The sequence below is a fragment of the Otolemur garnettii genome, unplaced genomic scaffold (genome assembly GCF_000181295.1).
Source record: "Otolemur garnettii isolate 467f Iridium unplaced genomic scaffold, OtoGar3 scaffold00029, whole genome shotgun sequence".
NCBI classification, from domain to species: Eukaryota; Metazoa; Chordata; class Mammalia; order Primates; family Galagidae; genus Otolemur; species Otolemur garnettii.
The window spans coordinates 875,810-893,519 of record NW_003852424.1 but is presented as its reverse complement, the minus strand read 5'-3'; the positions used below and the strand labels follow the sequence as shown (position 1 = coordinate 893,519).

Genomic DNA, 17,710 nt, shown 5'->3' with positions numbered 1-17,710 from the left:
CTGTGGCGTCACATTTCACAGCAACCCCAAACTCTTGGGGCTTAAGTGATTCTCTTGCCTCAGCCTCCCAAGTAGCTGGGACTACAGGCACCCACCAGAATGCCTGGCTATTTTTTTGTTGTAGTTATCATTGTTGTTTGGCAGGCCTGGGCTGGATTTGAACCCCCCGGCTCTGGTATATGTGGCTGGCACCCTAGAGGCTGAGTTACAGGTGCTGAGCCTGATTTTTATTTTCTAATTATAACACTCTGAATGCACCCAACAAGAAATATCCTAAAGAGACTGGTCTAAGATGGCAGACTAGAGACATTTCCATACTAACTGCTCTTGGGGAAATTGTGGAGAGAGGACTCCAGTCAACTCTGGCTGGATTGTCCCACCCAGAAACATCATTCTAGGCACTCAGTGAGACAGCTGGGGACTCCAGGAGCTGAGGAGAAGGTCAGGAGCAGTGGAAGGCCAGCACAAAAGGTAGGTGCCTGGGCCACTCCAACAACCAAGTACAGAGACAAGGAAATTTAAGGAGAAGGAGGAAGCAATAGAAATATCCTAAAGCCAGATATAAAAATACGATTGGCCACAGGGCTAAATAGAATTAATCAGCTAAGGACTGCTCATGCTGCCATTGACAGGCCTGGAGAACTTGCCATGGTGGGCTGGAGTAAGGGTAGGCTCTGGGGTCTGAAAATGGACCCTGAATCTCAGCTCTGCCCCTTATAGATGGGTAAGCTCAGACAGGCTCTTGGGGGGAGGTTGGCCTCAGCTTCCTCCTAGATAAAACAAGGATACAAGCACTCACAGTAAGACTGCTGTGAGCAGTCATGTTAATCCTAATGATGCCAAGCACTTTCCAGACACGATTTCATTTAACCCTCCCAACAACCCTGTGCAGGGGAGGGACCTGAGGCTCAGAGCATGAAAATGACCTGTCTAGGACCACTGTAGGCAAGTGGCAAATCTGATGAGCAGGAAGTTCCAGAGCTTACCAACTGTGCTATGCTGAGTCTTGAAAATTAAGCAAATGCATACACACATATATACATGTGCACACATATATACACTTAGATACATGTACACATGCATAACGCCCACATATACATATATACCCACCTATACAAACATACTCACATATACATGTACACACATACATATAGATATATCCATACCCAAATGCATACATACACATACATAATGCCCAATACCTATGTATACCCACCTATACACACAGATACTCATGTATACATGTACACACTATACATACAGATACGTATATACCCACATGCACACACATATACACATAAATGCCTAATACATATGTGTACCCCACCTATACACAAATACGTCTACATGTACACATACGTATACAGATACGTACATACACATGAACATAAGATGTGCAAACATCTTTGCACATCATAGGGAAATGCAAATCAAAACCACAATCATCACTTCATATCCACTAGGATGGTTATAATAATTTTAAAAACCCAGAAAATTGTTATTGAGGATGTAGAGAGATTGGACCCCTCATATATTGCTGGTAGGAATATAAAACGGTACAGCCAATGTGGCAAACAGTTCGGCTGTTTCTCAAAAAATTAAAGAGATTTTACCATATGACCCAGCAATTCCAATCCTAGGTGTATACCTAAGAGAAATGAAAACATACATCCACACTAAAACTTGAGCATGAATGCTCAGAGTAGCAATATTCACAATAGCTAAAAGGTAGAAACGACACAAATGTTCATCACAGGTGAATGGATAAACAAATATGGTATATCCATACAGTAGATAAAATAGCTACAAAAGTAACGCAGGTCTGATGCATACTACAATGTGCACAAACCTTGAAAATATCACACTAAGTGAAATAAGCTAGACAGAGGAGGCCACATACTATGATTTCATTTACATGCAGTGTCTAGAAGAGGTAAATCCACAAAGACAGAATGTAGATGAGGGTTCGTCAGGGACTGGGAGGGGAGGGAATGGGGAGCAATTCTGTATTCCCTTTGGGGGGATAAAAATGTTCTGGAGTTGATAGTGGTGACGACTGCACAACATTGTGAATATGCTAAAAGCCACTCAATCGTACACTTTAAAGTAATTAAAATGGTTATTAATTGTTAAAATAATTAATAACGGGATCAAAACACACAAGTTGTCATGGAATTCCCATGAGCCACTGACCTTGTTTGTCTGGGTTGCGGACCTGGGATGGGATGTCTTGGATTTCTAATGTCCATTCCCCTTCAGCCTTTTCTCCCCAACAGTGGACAGTCATGAATTCCCAGTTTGTAAACCCTTCATTGGAAAGATCCAGCAATCTGCAATTGAAGAGTCAGTGTTAGAAAATGAAGGTCCTAATACAGGTCCCAGAAGATACAGCTGGTATGGTTTGGTGGAGAGTCCAGCCCAAGGTAGGTTCTCTCCTGCACTGGAGTAATTAGACTTTGAAAGATGGCACAATCTTTCTAGAGTGCACCGCTAGGGCAGCAAAATTGGGAAGAGGGGAGGGGGGCCTGGCCATCAGCTGGCACGAGGGTGTCAGGTAAAACGTTGACTGTTTGCAAACTCTTAGAGCAGAGTGTCTCCTCCAGCACCTCACTGAATTTCCCTAACAGGGCAGGCAGGCAGGCAGGCCTCATCCAGCCCCATAAGAGATGGCCATTCATTCAGCAGTGGGCTCCCCCCTCACATACTAATTTATAGAAGAGAGAGATTCCAGGTGTACCAGTTTGCTGCAGGTCAAACTGTTGGCAACCAGCTGAGGGACTTGCTGGGGCAATTAGGACTTGATGGGGCATTCTGATTCCCTATTCTATGTTCTTTCTACCAGTAGTAGGTGTTTACAAGGTCACCGAGGACACCCTTGATTCTGCCACTTTCCTGCAGAAGGTGTCTCTTTCCCAGCTTAGGAACTGTCTTACAGGGTCCATGCCCCCAAGGTGCGGATGCACAAATGCAGACAGAGGCTGGGCCATAGGACAGCCTTCCACTAAAGCCCAAAGGGTATTCACAAAGGAAGCCTCTGTAAAATGCTTCTTTGTGGAATGAATGAAATTTCCATGTTTCTCTTAGAGCCAGCTCTGTGTGCTATTCTCCAGAAGATATAAAGAAAAAGGAACTACTACTCAAACTTGTGGGAATAATTCTGTCCCTTCATCTCCAGGGCTTGAACAGTTTTAACAGTTGCATTTGGGGAAGGTCATGATAGAAGGCCTGGTTGTCTTCCAGTGTGGGTGGGAGGCACCCTGGCCGGGGTTGGGGTTGGAAGAGAGGCCACCCTACCTAGTGGGCATCCCCGTCTCCCCCATCCCCCTGCAGGTTTTGACGGGCCTCTCTCTGCTCTTCCAGACTGTGCTCACCAGGCTCTGGGCCTTAAACCCTGTGTCTGGTTCAAACAAAACCAGAAAGCAACAAACAACTAACACAACTAACATCCAGTGCCCTCCTTGGAAGGAATTCTTTCTCCTAAGAAATAGTTCCAGGTTCTTTTCTCTTACTCTTTCTTTATAGTATAATATTTTACCTCTATTTTAGAATAAAAATAAAAGTTTTTTTTTTTTTTTAACATGGAGCTCTTTATTGTTCATCAGAAATTCAGGCCAGTAATCCCAGCACTCTGGGAAGGTGAGGCAGGAGAATCGCTTGTGCACTCGTGTTTAAGGTTTCAGTGAGTGATGACGACTGGGTGCATTCCACCCTGGGTGACAGAATAAGACCTTATCTCATAAAACAAACAAACAAACAAAGAAAGAAATTCAAATATGTAAGTTTTGTGTAATACAAGATTTAATTTCCAAGTTGGGGATTCTCTGAACACTCGGCATGCAAACATTTATCGAGACAATATTCTTTGCATGGTGCATAGTGAGGCTGGGGGAAGAAACAACTTGTACCTTCTTCTAGGAATCCACAAAGGTCAAGGCTGATTTTAATACACAGTGCCAGGCTGAACCTGACCCAGTGGGGACAGAACAAAGGACAAACTGTCTTTTAAGTGCTGAGATTTAAGAATGTGAACTTATTCTTTGTGAAAAAGTCAGCAACCCCCCAAAGCTGCCAAATCAAGTAAGATGTGAGGTAAGGTAGAAGGTAATTGATCCTAAAACACAAATTCTTGATAGAACCAGAAAATCTGTCTTAGAAAAAAACAAATTCTCAAGACTCAGGTGACTGCCATGTGGCCTCAAGGCAGGTTTTTAAAGTGCTGGATGGCTCAGATATACTACCTAGCAACCCCTAGGGCTCCCAATAAAACCTGTAGGACCTGCTCTCCACTGTTCCAGGGGCTCAAAGGCTGGGTAGGGGCAGAGCGGGATGACAAAAGTTAGAAGGGGAGGGAAACAGAACCAGCCATGCACAAATTGGGAGGAGGGCTGAGGGAGGGGGAGGCTGGGACACTGGAAGGTTTGTGCAGGTCCAGCGGCCAGACATAAGCAGAACACGAAGGGCAGCCAGATCTCTGCAACAAGGATGATGCCAAGCTTTTTTATCTATACTATCACATTCAATGCTTGTAACATTCCTAATGTTTACAAATCAGTGAAGTTACATTTTCAGAGGGGGATAAAGAGAGGCCAAGTGACCAGCTCTTGAGAGCTCAGCTAAGAAATGAAGGAATGGGGTTCACATCCATCAGGGTAACTGCTGTATGCTGCCAGTCACCTCAGCCTTTAAGCCTCTTTGTCAGCCCAGGCCACCATCTGTGCCTGCACCCAGCTCTGCATGGTCAGAGGTCATAGACTCTGAGACTGCTAGCGGTACAGCCTGGAAGAAATAGAGGCTCCAGCAGGTGCTTCCTAAAAGTGTGTCACCAGTCTGGGGACTGCTGCTGGGATGGGTAATGGGGTGACCTGACACAGACTTGCCCATCTGCTCAGCTCTAGTCCTGCATGCACAGGGAACCTGGGCCCAGTGTTGAAGAGCTTCCAACTTCTCAAGAAACACTAGAAATGAGGACTTTGAGATGAAATCTCTAACATTAAAAAACAAAACAAAACAAAACAAACAAAAAAACTAGCATCAAGCTAGAACTTGCCCTCTGACACCAGGAACTGCTCATGGCCACACTGGCATCCATAGGCAGAGGCAGAGTGTGGCCAGGCCTCCCTGCAGGAGGGAGAGATGCCCCATGCTGCCCTTGTGCTATGAAAGTCAAAGCAGGTAGGGGCTGAGCTTGGCAGCCAGGATCTGGTCTCAGGATTAATGCTGGTGTTCTGAGGACAAAGCTGACGCTGGGCCCACTGCCTGCTGCCACTGCCCCATCTTACATGCTGCAGAGAAACTGCAGGGCGGAGGTGGGTGGGTGGGTGGCATAACCCAGCCTCCCACTTCTTTTGACAATGGCCATCTGCTTTTCTTTGTTTCTGGGCCAATCCTTATGTCTCATGCAAAGTTGTGGGTGGGGTGCAGGAGGATTAAGAAAAGGGCATGACCACCAATACCCCCCCCCCCAACTGCTCCACTGCCCAGCTCCTGCTTGGCTCTGTCTGAAGGTGTCCAAGATACCACTGTTTGAATTCTAGGCTACCAATAACCCAGATAAGGGCTATAGCCCCAGGCAGGTCACCCAGCAAGTCAAGCATGTCCAGAGCAGGCAAGTGGGGAGTGGGGGTCACAGCCCAGTGGATAGGGTAGGATGGTCTCAGAGTATTTCCTGAAGGGTCTAGGGGACACAGTTGTCATCTGGTATTCAAGAGAAGCTGGGAATGCTGATTTTCCTTTGAAACATTCTTTTCTCTCCCTTTGCCTCTTTGCTAGAGAGACAAAAAGGTATCCTAATCATTTGCAGTGCCTCCAAGTTCTATAAGTTCCTTCATTCTAATTCCCTGGAAGTCACATAAATGCATCAGTGAACTTCCCCTGTCTAAGTTTCTTGAGGAAATGACTCCATAGCCTTCCTCAAACCAACCACACGCAAAGCTTCAGTATTTCGAGTCCGTGTCCGAGCATGAGCCATCAAAGAAGGTGAGAGAGAACAGTATAGGAGTGCCTTCACCGCACCCAACATGCCAGTGTCTTCTGGGGACAGGCTGACCTGAAAGGCAGCCCAGGACTGGCTGGGATGGTTGTTGGGGGGAGGGCAAACAATGCCCCTTGTGGGAGACTCTCTTTCAAGGGTCAACTGAACAGGATAAAAAGAATCTTCAATGCACTTGTAAGAGTAATTAAGGCATAACCAGAATGCCACAAATCTCTCTGCTGAACAACAAAACAAAATGGAACAACTCCTTTGCTACTTCTTCTGAAGATGAAGGTTTTCCAGGATCTTTATGAAGGCAAGATTTCAGACAGCAAGTTTTCAGGTTTGTGAGGTCTACATTTAAGGGTCACCAAGAGGAAGGGAACTTTCAGCAGTCAATGGGACATCCCTACATGTCAGCCTTCTGGGAATGGTGTGGGTCAGGCCTAGATAGGGGCCCTTGTGCAGCCTAAATCCCAGGAGGCCCCTGTCCCATCCTCCTAGGCCTGCCGGGCCTTACCTCTTTGCCAAAAGTTGAGACTTGGTTCCTGAAGGAGAAATCAGGTAGATCTGGAGGTCTCCTCGGCGCGGATGTGAGATGGAGATACGGACCACCACATGTTCCAGGTAGACCACCCGCTGATCTGAGTGGTCGGCACAAGCGCTGGTGAGGGTTATCGTCCGCAGTGTCTGCACTATGGGGATGCTCCTGGGGGAAGAGAGGGGAGCTCAGTGCTCAGCACCTGAATCACCAAGTCTCACACAGGTGCACAGAGTGCCAAGTGTGGTGTCTGGGTTACGGTGATCCCCAGGGAGCAGCAGCAGCAGCAGCCTCCTTATGTCTCACTCATGGGCGCTGCATTGAGCTGTATCACCTGCCCAGAAGATGTCTGTGGTTCTCGAATTTGTTTACAGAGATTTAAAGAATGGATTCTTGTGCAGACTTGGGCCAGCATCCCTAGGGATTCAGGGACTGGACCTCTTTAGTGGCCAGGAGGTGGCTTCTCTTCAGTTGCATGTGGCCAACTCATTTCCTCAATCACCTGGGGTCTGCAAAGCTTTGAAATCCCACTATTTTGTTCAGAGACTGGCCTTGAAAATAGAAGTTGCAATGCTGAATAACAATAGTGAATACTTCTTGAGCTGACTGGGCCCTGAGCACCAGGCACCAGTTTGAGAATTTATAAGCATTAATCCACTTAATCAAGAGAGAAATTAAGGACAGTGCCCAAGGCGTGGCTGATGAGAAGTGGAGCTGAGACTTAAGGCCCCAGAGTCCACTGCCTGAACACTGTGCCCTGAGGCCTTGCAAGGATGCTTGTATAGACCCATACTCAGGAAGAGTCTTGTGTGGTCGAGGTTACCACAAATGGACTAAAACCACTGGAGCTGGTGATGTTCCCCAACTGCCCCGCATAAAGTCTCTCCCTCTTCTCCTCTGTGATGGAAATAGATGATGGTTCTCTTTACAAGTACAGGGCAGTTTCACCATACAGAATGGAATCTGAGGACATGCACAAAGCCTAATTATTCAAGAATCATTTCTAAGAATTACTGGTGAGTATATTTTAGCAATATAGGGTAACAACAAATGCATGTCTGTAATATGCTTTCCTCTCACCAACACACCAAAAATGTAAAGCAGAAAATAAAACAGTACACCTTTAACCAGAAGGACAGACAGCTAACCAACATAATTTGGGATAAGGGGAAAGAAGGTTACAGATACTACCTAGATATTGGTGAATTTTTTAAAAAACAGATTGCTCTGAAGGTAGTGAGTTATTTCTACTTTTGTTCAGTCAGAACTCTTTGCTAGTGTTCTTTCCCTTCTTCTCACTACTGCACCTGAGTAGTTTTAAAAAAATGATAAATAATCGTAAACATCCTAGCTTATATAGGAATAAACTTTCTATACCACCAGGAGGATGGGAATCTGTCAAAGTAACAAGTCAACACAGGTAAAAGCAATAGATTAGCAGGGGACGAGGTGGTGAGATAAATCAAAATAGAAAAAATGGAAAAGTGGAACTCATCAAAAGAAGGATATTTCCTAAATTTTATTGTTTATCATGATACGAATCTTGAAGTTCTATATTAAATTTTTTTCCTTAAAAAAAACGATCCGTTTCTATCAGAATTTTCTGACCCACTCCCCAGACAAAGCAGAGGCAAAGCCTGTATCCAAGTGTTGCTCCTACATCTGGGTTGGACCATTCAACCTATTCTGGGCCACCAAGACTCATGTCTCTATGAACCACCATCTCCTTACTCCACTGATTTGCAAACTGAAAAAAGTTGGCATTCTTTGGTATAAACCTAGTTGCCGCCTGGTAGTACATTAATAAGAATTCCCCACCATGCAGCAGCACTCGTTTATTACGGGGAGCAGTTTTCCCATTATGCCCCAACTTTCCTCTCGGGTGGCTCAAGGCTTATGCTCTGAGCCTCTCGGGAATTGTATCTCTTGGCTCTACTGGGCCCAAGTCATAAAAAATAATCAAAACAGTTATAAACAGTGATGTAATTCCCTCAGAGACTCTGTAAATATTTGCTAACATGCTTTGCATGCACCATAAATTGATTTAGAGATGCTGACTTCTTTCATTGCCTTCTCCTAAGTTTTACTGCTGATGTTTACTGGTTGGCAGGTCCCCACCTGGCAGATACAGGACAGGATAGGACAGGAAGGTCTGGAGAGTGCCAGGCCCTGCAGGGACCACAGATGTCTCCAGGTAATATGTTCACCCACTCCTCCACCGCCCCCCCTCCAACTAAGAATGCAAAGTGGGCGTGTTGAGGGCATCCAAGTGTCACAGTAGGAACTAAATGCTCTCCTGGAGCTTTGCAGTCAAGACCCCAATACCCAGAATAACCAGAATAACTGAGTACTCTTTAAGTTCTAACACTTTCCCAGGGCTACTAAGATCAAGGCAAAACAGAAACAAAGCCATAACAAAGTTTAAAACACTATCCCCACTCTCTAACAACGTGCTAATTAGCAGAGAAGCAATCAGTTTGCTTGGGAAATAGACTGGGAATCTTACTAAGGAAACTTTAATCCTGATAAGTCTCAGAATTTGAGAGAACAGGAACAGGATGAAATAAAAAGACAACCGAATCCCTCCACTTGCCCCACCACCCTGCATCCCTCTCATCTCCTCTACACCTAAAGAAAAAACTGTTTCAATGAGGGTATTACAGAATCTTGCATTTGACTTTCTTGTTCCAGCTCCGAGACCTGAGTGGCTGAGTAAGAAAGGTTAGGCTGGGTCTAAGGCATAAGGAGCCACTCTACTGCTGCCTGCAGGATGGCTGGCATGGCCACACAGAGCTCCTTCAGAGATTAATGGCCTCTCTGGGTTTAGTGTCCAAAGCAAGACACTGCCTTCATCCAGAGGCTAGGAGCCTGAGATACCTCCAGGGAACTAGGCTGACTGTAACAATTAGTTTTTATGTGAAATTTCTTAACTGGGAAATTGCTTAGTTACAGCTCACCAGGACTCCTCACTTCTGTAAGTGCCATGGCAGTGTGTGGGGAGCAGGAGGGGAGACCAAGACAGCTGTTGCAGGTAGGGACCATGAGTTGTTACCTTCCTTATAAGCAGTTAACTCTCTACATATTTTATTTCTGCTTTAGAAATTAAAACAAATAACCTAATATCTCAACTTAAGGGACTTTATGATTTTTTTAAGAAAAGAACTAAAAGGAGGTTTCACAATGTTTCATGATAGTTGAGTAGGGATAAAAAAAGAAGGCTCGGCGCCTATAGCTCAACCGGCTAAGGCGCCAGCCACGTACACCTAAGGTGGCGGGTTCGAATCCCCAGCCCGGACCCGCCAAACAACAATGACGGCTGCAACCAAAAAATAGCCGGGCGTTGTGGCGGGCACCTGTGGTCCCAGCTACTTGGGAGGCTGAGGCAGGAGACTCGCTTGAGCCCAGGAGTAGGAGGTTGCTGTGAGCTATGCCACGGCACTCTACCCAGGGGGACAGCTTGAGGCTCTGTCTCAAAAAAAAAGAAAAGGAAGTTGTTTTCTATCCTATAGTTACTTCAAAGATAACACAGAAAATGCAAGTTGTCTCCAAAGTAATTTATTTTTTAGTTTAAACAACACACAGAGATTATCAATGTCACAAGAATACAGCTAAGCTATACTTTCTTTTTTTTTTTGAAACAGAGCCTCAAGCTGTCACCCTGGGTAGACTACCACATCATCACAGCTCACAGCAATCTCCAACTCCTGGGCTTAAGCGAGTCTCCTGCCTCCACCTTCCAAGTTGCTGGGACCACAGGCGCCTGCCACAATGCCTGGCTATTTTTTTTCGGTTGCAGCCATCATTGTTGTTTGATAGGCCTGGGCTTCGAACCCACTACCTTAAGTGTATGTGGCTGGCACCTTAGCCACCTGAGCCACAGGCACCGAGCCTATACTTTCATCATGAAAACTGATTTAGAAACATCTTAAAGTTCCCAAGATAACCGAAAATGTTCTTCTGCTATTAAATTCTGAAACTGTTGTCTATGTACATAAAGCCATCTTTGTAGGACCCTAGAGGAACCTGGCTAGTAAAATGATACACAAGACCTGCCTGCAGATTGAGCAAGATTTAAACCAAGGAGACTGCTGGACTGGGAAAAGATCTCTAATGACAGAGAAATGTCACTTCCTGTAGAGCCACAGTTCAGCCTTAATTAACTCTGGTACTCCAGATGTTCTCCATTCATCCTGTACTCTATTTAACCACTCCCTTTTCCCCAGGCACTGGAGGGCTATCAGTGGCAGCAGCCATAGTAACTTCTCCTACCTCTAGGCCACTGAAATGCCAGCCTCCTTCTAGTTTTCTCCAATGCATAATACCATCTATAAACATTTCATGAAGTTATAGAAAAGCTCGTAATTTGCTAAAATCACAACACTTAGAATCTTGTGGCATCAGAGTAACATTCAGGGTAAAAAAAATAAATACTTTCAGTTAACCATGTGGCAGGCAAGGTGGGCCACAGGGTGAAACCCTCTACCTTGGGAGCCCCCTCTCCCCACTTGTCTTTCTGTTCTACCTGAGGAAGCCAGAACAAGTCAATTTGTCTTACTCTCACCTAGACGACCATTTTCCAGCTTGGCTTCATGGGCCAACCTGAGCGATTCAGAAGTCATGGTGGGAGACCAACCAGAATCAAAAGCAGTGGCATCCTCCCCTCTGCTGTATTTGGGATCTTGCTGGAGGAGAATAGCTTGATGAAGAGCTGAGATCCATTAAAGCAGAAGGTCATCTAGGAAACTCACCAACCTTCTAAAAGGCATGCATGAGTGAAATGGAGGGGTTAATTGGGACAGACTTGTTAAATTAAACCACAGGAAAGCAACTCAGTCTGTTGGAGGGCACTGAGCAACTGTGTGAGGATAGTAGGAGGCTTTAGAGTCACTTTTCAGACCTATTTTAGGATGAACATCCTTAACAAGATGGTTATTAGGGTCTGAGACAAGTTGTCTCAATCTGTGGACTTTTCCTTGTTCATGGCAGTTCAAGTTAAGAATTTTCTTTGCTGAAACTACTTTTGATTATTAAACCACAACACATCATCTAAACTAGAAATAAAATTTAACTAAAAAAGGAAAAAGAAGCTAATCCACTACATTAATTTAGACAATGCTGTCCATGATTAATAGAGCTATAAGGTGTTTTAACATATGTTTAAATTTATAGCACACATTTTTCTCCAATGTGAAATGAGGGGGCTGAATTAGCTGGCTTTACACCTGCCTTCTGATTCTAACAAACTAAGATTCAGCCTGATGGGGAATAAAAAAAGACAGTAAAATATAGTCAATCCTCATTATTCGCAAATCCTGTATTTGCATATCCACCAACTTGATAAAATTTATTTGTATTCTCCAAATAAGTTCTGTGGTGAATTTTTTTTTTCCTTGAAATGAGAACTATGTTGCCCAGGCTGGTGGGCTTGAACTGCTGGGCTCAAAAGATTGTCCCATCTCAGCCTCTTGAGTAGCTGGGATTATAGGCCTGCACCACTGTGTCCAGCTTTTGTGGCACTTTTGTGGTCATATGTGGATGGGTACAGAGTGGCAAAATATCTGAGTCAGATGTGAATATTCCCAGCTGAGTTCAAATAAGGAATATCCATTTTATGATGTATTTATGCCACATTTTTTACATTTTTGTGAAATTCTTAACTTTTGTGCTTTTTATGGGTGATTTCACTGTTTAAAATGGCCTTGGAGCAACAGTGTTGAAGTACTAGCCAATACTAGCCCTCCTAACCCCAAGAAGGCTAGAATGTGCCTGATGGAGAAAATGCACGTGTTATGTAAGCATTGTTCAGGCATGAGCCATATATTAATGAATCAACAATATGTATCAGATAAGGTGTTTTTAAACAGACACACACATAAAATGAGGTTCTGTATTGATTGGGTGGCAAAAATGTTGAGACCAGAGGCTCATAGGAACCTTATTCTGCATCTCACCTAGGACTTCCAGTGTTTGCTAATTCAATGTTTGTGGTGACTTATACAATTACCACAAATAATGAAAATCAACTGTATTCAAATTCAAATACTAATTTTAGAAGTATTCCTTACAATTTAGGGAAAACAGGTTTGCTTCAAAAACTAAGCTAGGCAGGGCAAGGGATGCAGGCTCATAGGCTGGCTGCTGGTCATGTTCACCAAGGCCCACAAGGAGTCAGGAGGCAGGACAAGCACCATGGGCCTGGGATGGCTAACCCCAGGGCAGGGCTGCACAGCACCCTACTCAGAGAACACTCAGCAATGCCCTGCATGATAGTGGCCTGATATGAGATACCAGAAGCAAGGACCTCATAAGGTTACCAGGTGTGCACAGAGGTCACCTGGAGGGAGGTTCTGGGTAAGATGAGGACAGCATTAGAAATCTGCATAGTTTAGAGAAAAGCCAAAGGAAAGAGGGGTTTTCAGCATCCTCAAAAGATGTCAAACCAGGGCACATGCTTAAGCTCAGCAGGAAGTTGTACTGATCTGGGTTGGAACCATCAAGTGGCTTCAGCAACTGGCCTCTGAGAGCTCCTGGCCTGTCAACCACTTGCCTGCTTAACTTTCTTCACCTGGGCCACCTAGGGCTAGCCCCAAAGGTGCTGGTACCTGGCCAAGGCTGGAGGAGCCTCCAGGGAGCCAGGGCCAAGGCACTTTCTATCCTCAGAGGCAGTGTGTCCAGCCAGCAGGCACATGGAAGTAAGGGAGAAAAGGTCTTCTGTGGGGCATGCAGGTTACTCTGCTGTATTCAATGCTGCCTACCTGGAGGGGCAAGGTGGACTCTGGAGACAAGCAGCCTGGGGTGGAGGCCTGGCCCTGTACCACCCCAATCCAGGGCCAGTTTCTTAACTCCTTTGTGTCTCAGTATCTTCATCTATGAAATAGAGATAAAGATAGCACCCAAACCTTACCCCTGTGTTGGGGACATTTATGTAAAATGCTCAGAACAACATCGCGTTCATAGGGTTTTTATAATCATTATCCATTATCTATCATCCATGGCCATATATTGTCATAGAGGGAGTTGTTTTTTACAATGACCATCACATGCAATCTGGTTTAATGAGACAGCAGAAAAGTAAGCAATATGTGATTAATCCACAGAGTTAATTCTCAAACATCTATAAATAGATTATCTGCTTTACAGATAATCTTTGATATTCAAAGCAACACATTGGCTTTAGGGACTGAGGTACCGTGTGTGTATATGTGTGTGTGTGTCCTTTAAATGAAAGATAGAACAAACTAAACTGTTAACTCTGTCCAGATGATAACTTTACAAATTGATAAAAAACTTAAAGACATGCAGGTAAGTTCTTAATGCTTTATGTTAGTTTAAAAGATTCTTCTGTTGTCTCTCCAGTATGGAATCCGGATTCAGGGATGCCATCAACTGTCCTACAGGAGCCTGGACTTCTAAAGATAAGTTCTGGCTGGAAAATTCCAAAGGGTCAACTAAGGTATTTAATCACTATGTCTCTTTTTCCCTCATACTAAGCTTTTTTTTTTTTTCCCCACTTGGAAAATAGCTATGAAGTACTATATTTATCCTTCTCTATTTAATACACTTAGATTTTTAAATATTTTGGAAAGGCAGATGTCACTGATGATCCTACTTACCTTCTCTTAATTGAAGAGAAGTCCTAAACAGATGAAACCCATTTGTGCTTATGAATAGGTAAGAATGCCTTTGCTCTACAAGTGTTAAAATATTATAGTGGAGGCCTGGTACAAGTTGCATTTTTATCAGTGCCATCTTTGAGGACTCTAGCAAGTCATTTACTTTTACAAAAAGTACCTATTATTCAGTTCAAGCTACTTCCCCTAGTCCTTGCATTCACTGAGGGCTGCTTATGACAGGCCTTATGCCCTGTGGGCTTCTGGAGAGGTAGCTCGGAGGGTGGGGTGGATGCCAGGAGGTAAAGCGGCTACTCAGTAAGATCTGGTGGTACCCACTCCCACCCCTGGAGTCCCCCTTCTCCTGGTGGGCTCCCTGCCCTCTCTACACTCTTAGAGACTTTCTTTCTGTCAGGTGGATCCACTCTCACACCTCACAGTTCCCAGATGAGAAATGCCAAGGTATCATTTGGGATCCCTGTTTGGCTAGTCCTTTTTTATACCACATACAGCCTTTTTTCAAATCACAGAGCATCAGTAACAGTGTCCTCCTATGGGGGTTGCAACTGGAGTGGCTGCCCTCACACCTGGGGTCCTTCGCACTGCAGCCCTGGCTGTGCTGTGCTGGTAGCCCTTCTGGTCTTTTTGGCCTGAGTATGACCCAAGGGCAGGCAGGGGCGGTGAGGGGACAGGGGTGTATAGGGGGCAGAACCTCAGTTGGGATACCATGGATGATTGAGCACAGATGCCATGTGGTCATGTCAGGGCACAGAGGACAGAATGCTAGTTTCTGAGCAGGGGCTGGATGCAAATGATGGGTCTGCAGAATGGGTGGCCCATTTGATAACTCCTGTAATTGCCATGAGGACCGGACTTTCTGAACCATAACCATATCCCAAAAGAGGAATAGATACCAGCTCAGGGCTGGGGGGACACAAAGAGGTATCAGGGCTCTTCATTCCTGCCTAGCACATGACCAGAAGGGTGGATACATCAATACCTCAGCCCTCTCATTCAGGACTCCATGTGATATTACTGTAGACATGGTAGGCCTGGCCAACGGGCCTTCCAGGACTCCTGTAGTTTATATCTAATGAACATACTTCTCTGACCTCAGTCACACTGGGGCAGCATTTCCCTTCTGCTCAAGAAGAAAGGCAGGTAAACATATTCCATGCAGAGAAAGAGGCAGGGGTTCTCCCTCTCCCTCCCTCTCTCACACTCTCTCCCTTCAGTGTGGGAAACAGCTGAGCTAGGCTGGGGACACTCACAAAGTCCTAGGACCCCACCAGGAGAGAAAGAAACCAGAATTAGTCCAGATAGTGGACAGCTGGACCTAGAAATGTACATGAGGATATGGAAAGGGAGCAGCTAGAAGAAGAGAGAAAACAGACTTCCTTTTCATTTTTAAGCCAAGTGGTCCAAGCTTACATGAACCCTGGTGAAAGCAGCTGCCCACAACTCAGGGGGCACATAGTGGCCCTGGTTCATATGACCTCTGACAGGCAGGCAGGACTGCCAGGAGGTGAAACTCAGGTGGAAAGGAGGCATGAAGCTCCACTCCCTAACGCCACTTTCTCTGGAGATTCTTAACATTCTTGGGGACAATGGAGTTGAGGACTTAAGCAAGTGGTTTGAGACAGTAAGTTGGCTGAATATTCCAGAAAGAATCTGAAACTGCTAAAGGTAAAGATGATTTTTCTTTAGAAACAGAAGTCTGATTCTTTCTCTCTCTTAGAATTTGTGGAGTCCTTACTTTCCTCAAAGGATAGAAACAATGTCATACTGTATGTTACAGTGGGTTCCTGCAATCTGTATTGTCTAGACTTTATGTGTTTTCACTTCAAAAACAAAATAAAAATAAAAACAACCATTTGCCACCTAGGCACCACTCTACCATCTTAAAATGATTTCTGGCAGGAGAAAAATGTTTCATTCAGGAGCTACCCTGATGGGGACACAGCAGGAGGGAAGGGCTGTGGGCCTTGGCCAGGGCTCCGGGGCAGAAGGCAGCACCACTGGTCGGGTAGGGAACCAGATCCAGGAGCCAAGCCTCACCTGCCCTGGTGTTTATCTGGGTTGCAGTCATTTTCCAACAAAGCCAAAGAAGGCACAAGTTCTCCTTTATCTAAGACAATCTTCTACTTTCTTTCAAATTTTATAGTCTAATGCTCCTCAGAGAAATCGATGCCTTAAGAAGTTAAGATTGAGACTTGTCTGCTGGCCAAGTGACCTGTTGGGCTTTGGAGTCATCACCTAGCCGTCTGTACAATTAGCCACGGGATGGAAAGTTAATTTTTCAAAAAGATCCTTCTGTGGTTATTTATCCTGTTATTCAGCCCTCAAATACTTTCTAAATTCCTACCATATGCAAGGCATCCATGAGAAACACTTTGCTCAATGTTTTGTGGCAAAAGAGCATATAATAAGCATATAAGCACATTCAAGGAAGAGGCCATCTCTAAGACAGTGATCTGTATTTATTGATAAAGCAAAATATTACTTTTAATCACCACATTTCTTTTTCAAATACACTTTTCCCAAAGGGAACAAATAGTTAAAGGTATAGAAATGCACTCATTCTGTATCAGATATTATGGCCTAGGGAACACCATTCTCCCTCTTAAAAGGAAAGTTGCAATGGCAGAATTCAGGAGAATAATCTGATTTCTTCTCCTAAAGGGACAGGGTTCTTGCTTTCTAACTTACTTACGGCTATATTTTTATTTTATTGTTAATTTTTTGGAATCAGAGACTCATTCTGTTGCCCAGGCTAGAGTGCCATGGCATCAGTCTAGCTCACAGCAACCTCAAACTCCTGGGTTCAAGTGATCCTCCTGCCTCAGCCTCCCAAGCAGCTTGGGACTACAGGTGCCTGTCACTAATTTTTTTATTTTTAGTAGATGTGGGGTCTTGATCTTGCATAAGCTGATCTCGAACTCTTAAGGAAGCCATTCTTTTCTCTTGTACAACCCGCAAGAGAAAATGCAGACATGCATGGGCCTGCACTGCCCCCTCCCCCGCCCCCCATGTGCACACACACGAATGTGCATGCAAACACCTCTCAAAATACCTTATAGCAGAGTCATATCCAAACCAACATGTCTGTGAAGTGACTGGTGCCAGAGCAGAGCCTTACCTGGGTCTCTTGTCTGAGGCGGCCATGCACATGTGCTGCGACGGCACTGCTGTCCATTTCTTCGCCTCTATGACGAGAGCTTCTGCGTCCACCAAGCCAAATCCATAGAAATGGCTAACTGAAAAGACAGGCTCTTCAGAACTGGGCTCCCACCTCTCCCCGGGGAGGGCACAAGGCCAGTTCTTACATTCTGCTGGGCTCCCAAAGAGGACAGATGGACTGTTATTACTTCCTGGGATCCTGAGGCCCCAGGTGGCAGGATGGGTTCCTCTGAGCGGGGCTGCTCAGAAGTCCCAGCTGCTTGGTTCTTTCCCTGAACACAATTTCTGTTTAGTTTAGCAGTGCGGGCCAGGAAAGGTGACTCATTCTGGTACAGAGTAGGACAAGTATAGAAGGGGTCTAGGACTTTCTTTTTTTGAGACAAACACAGGTTTCTTTACATTAAAAGG

At 44.9% G+C, this 17,710-nt stretch overlaps 1 protein-coding gene across 1 annotated transcript in view; it reads right to left on the bottom strand.

Moving 5' to 3' along the window:
• Positions 1 to 17,710, bottom strand: part of PCSK6 (proprotein convertase subtilisin/kexin type 6) — a gene marked incomplete at its 5' end in the record, with an annotated part of 189,999 nt that overhangs the window by 59,223 nt on the left and 113,066 nt on the right. The window contains 3 exons of the mRNA XM_023512633.1: positions 2,194 to 2,330; positions 6,492 to 6,680; positions 17,262 to 17,379. Of these exons, the coding sequence (XP_023368401.1) occupies positions 2,194 to 2,330; positions 6,492 to 6,680; positions 17,262 to 17,379 (444 nt within the window). The remainder of the gene's footprint in view (positions 1 to 2,193; positions 2,331 to 6,491; positions 6,681 to 17,261; positions 17,380 to 17,710) is intronic.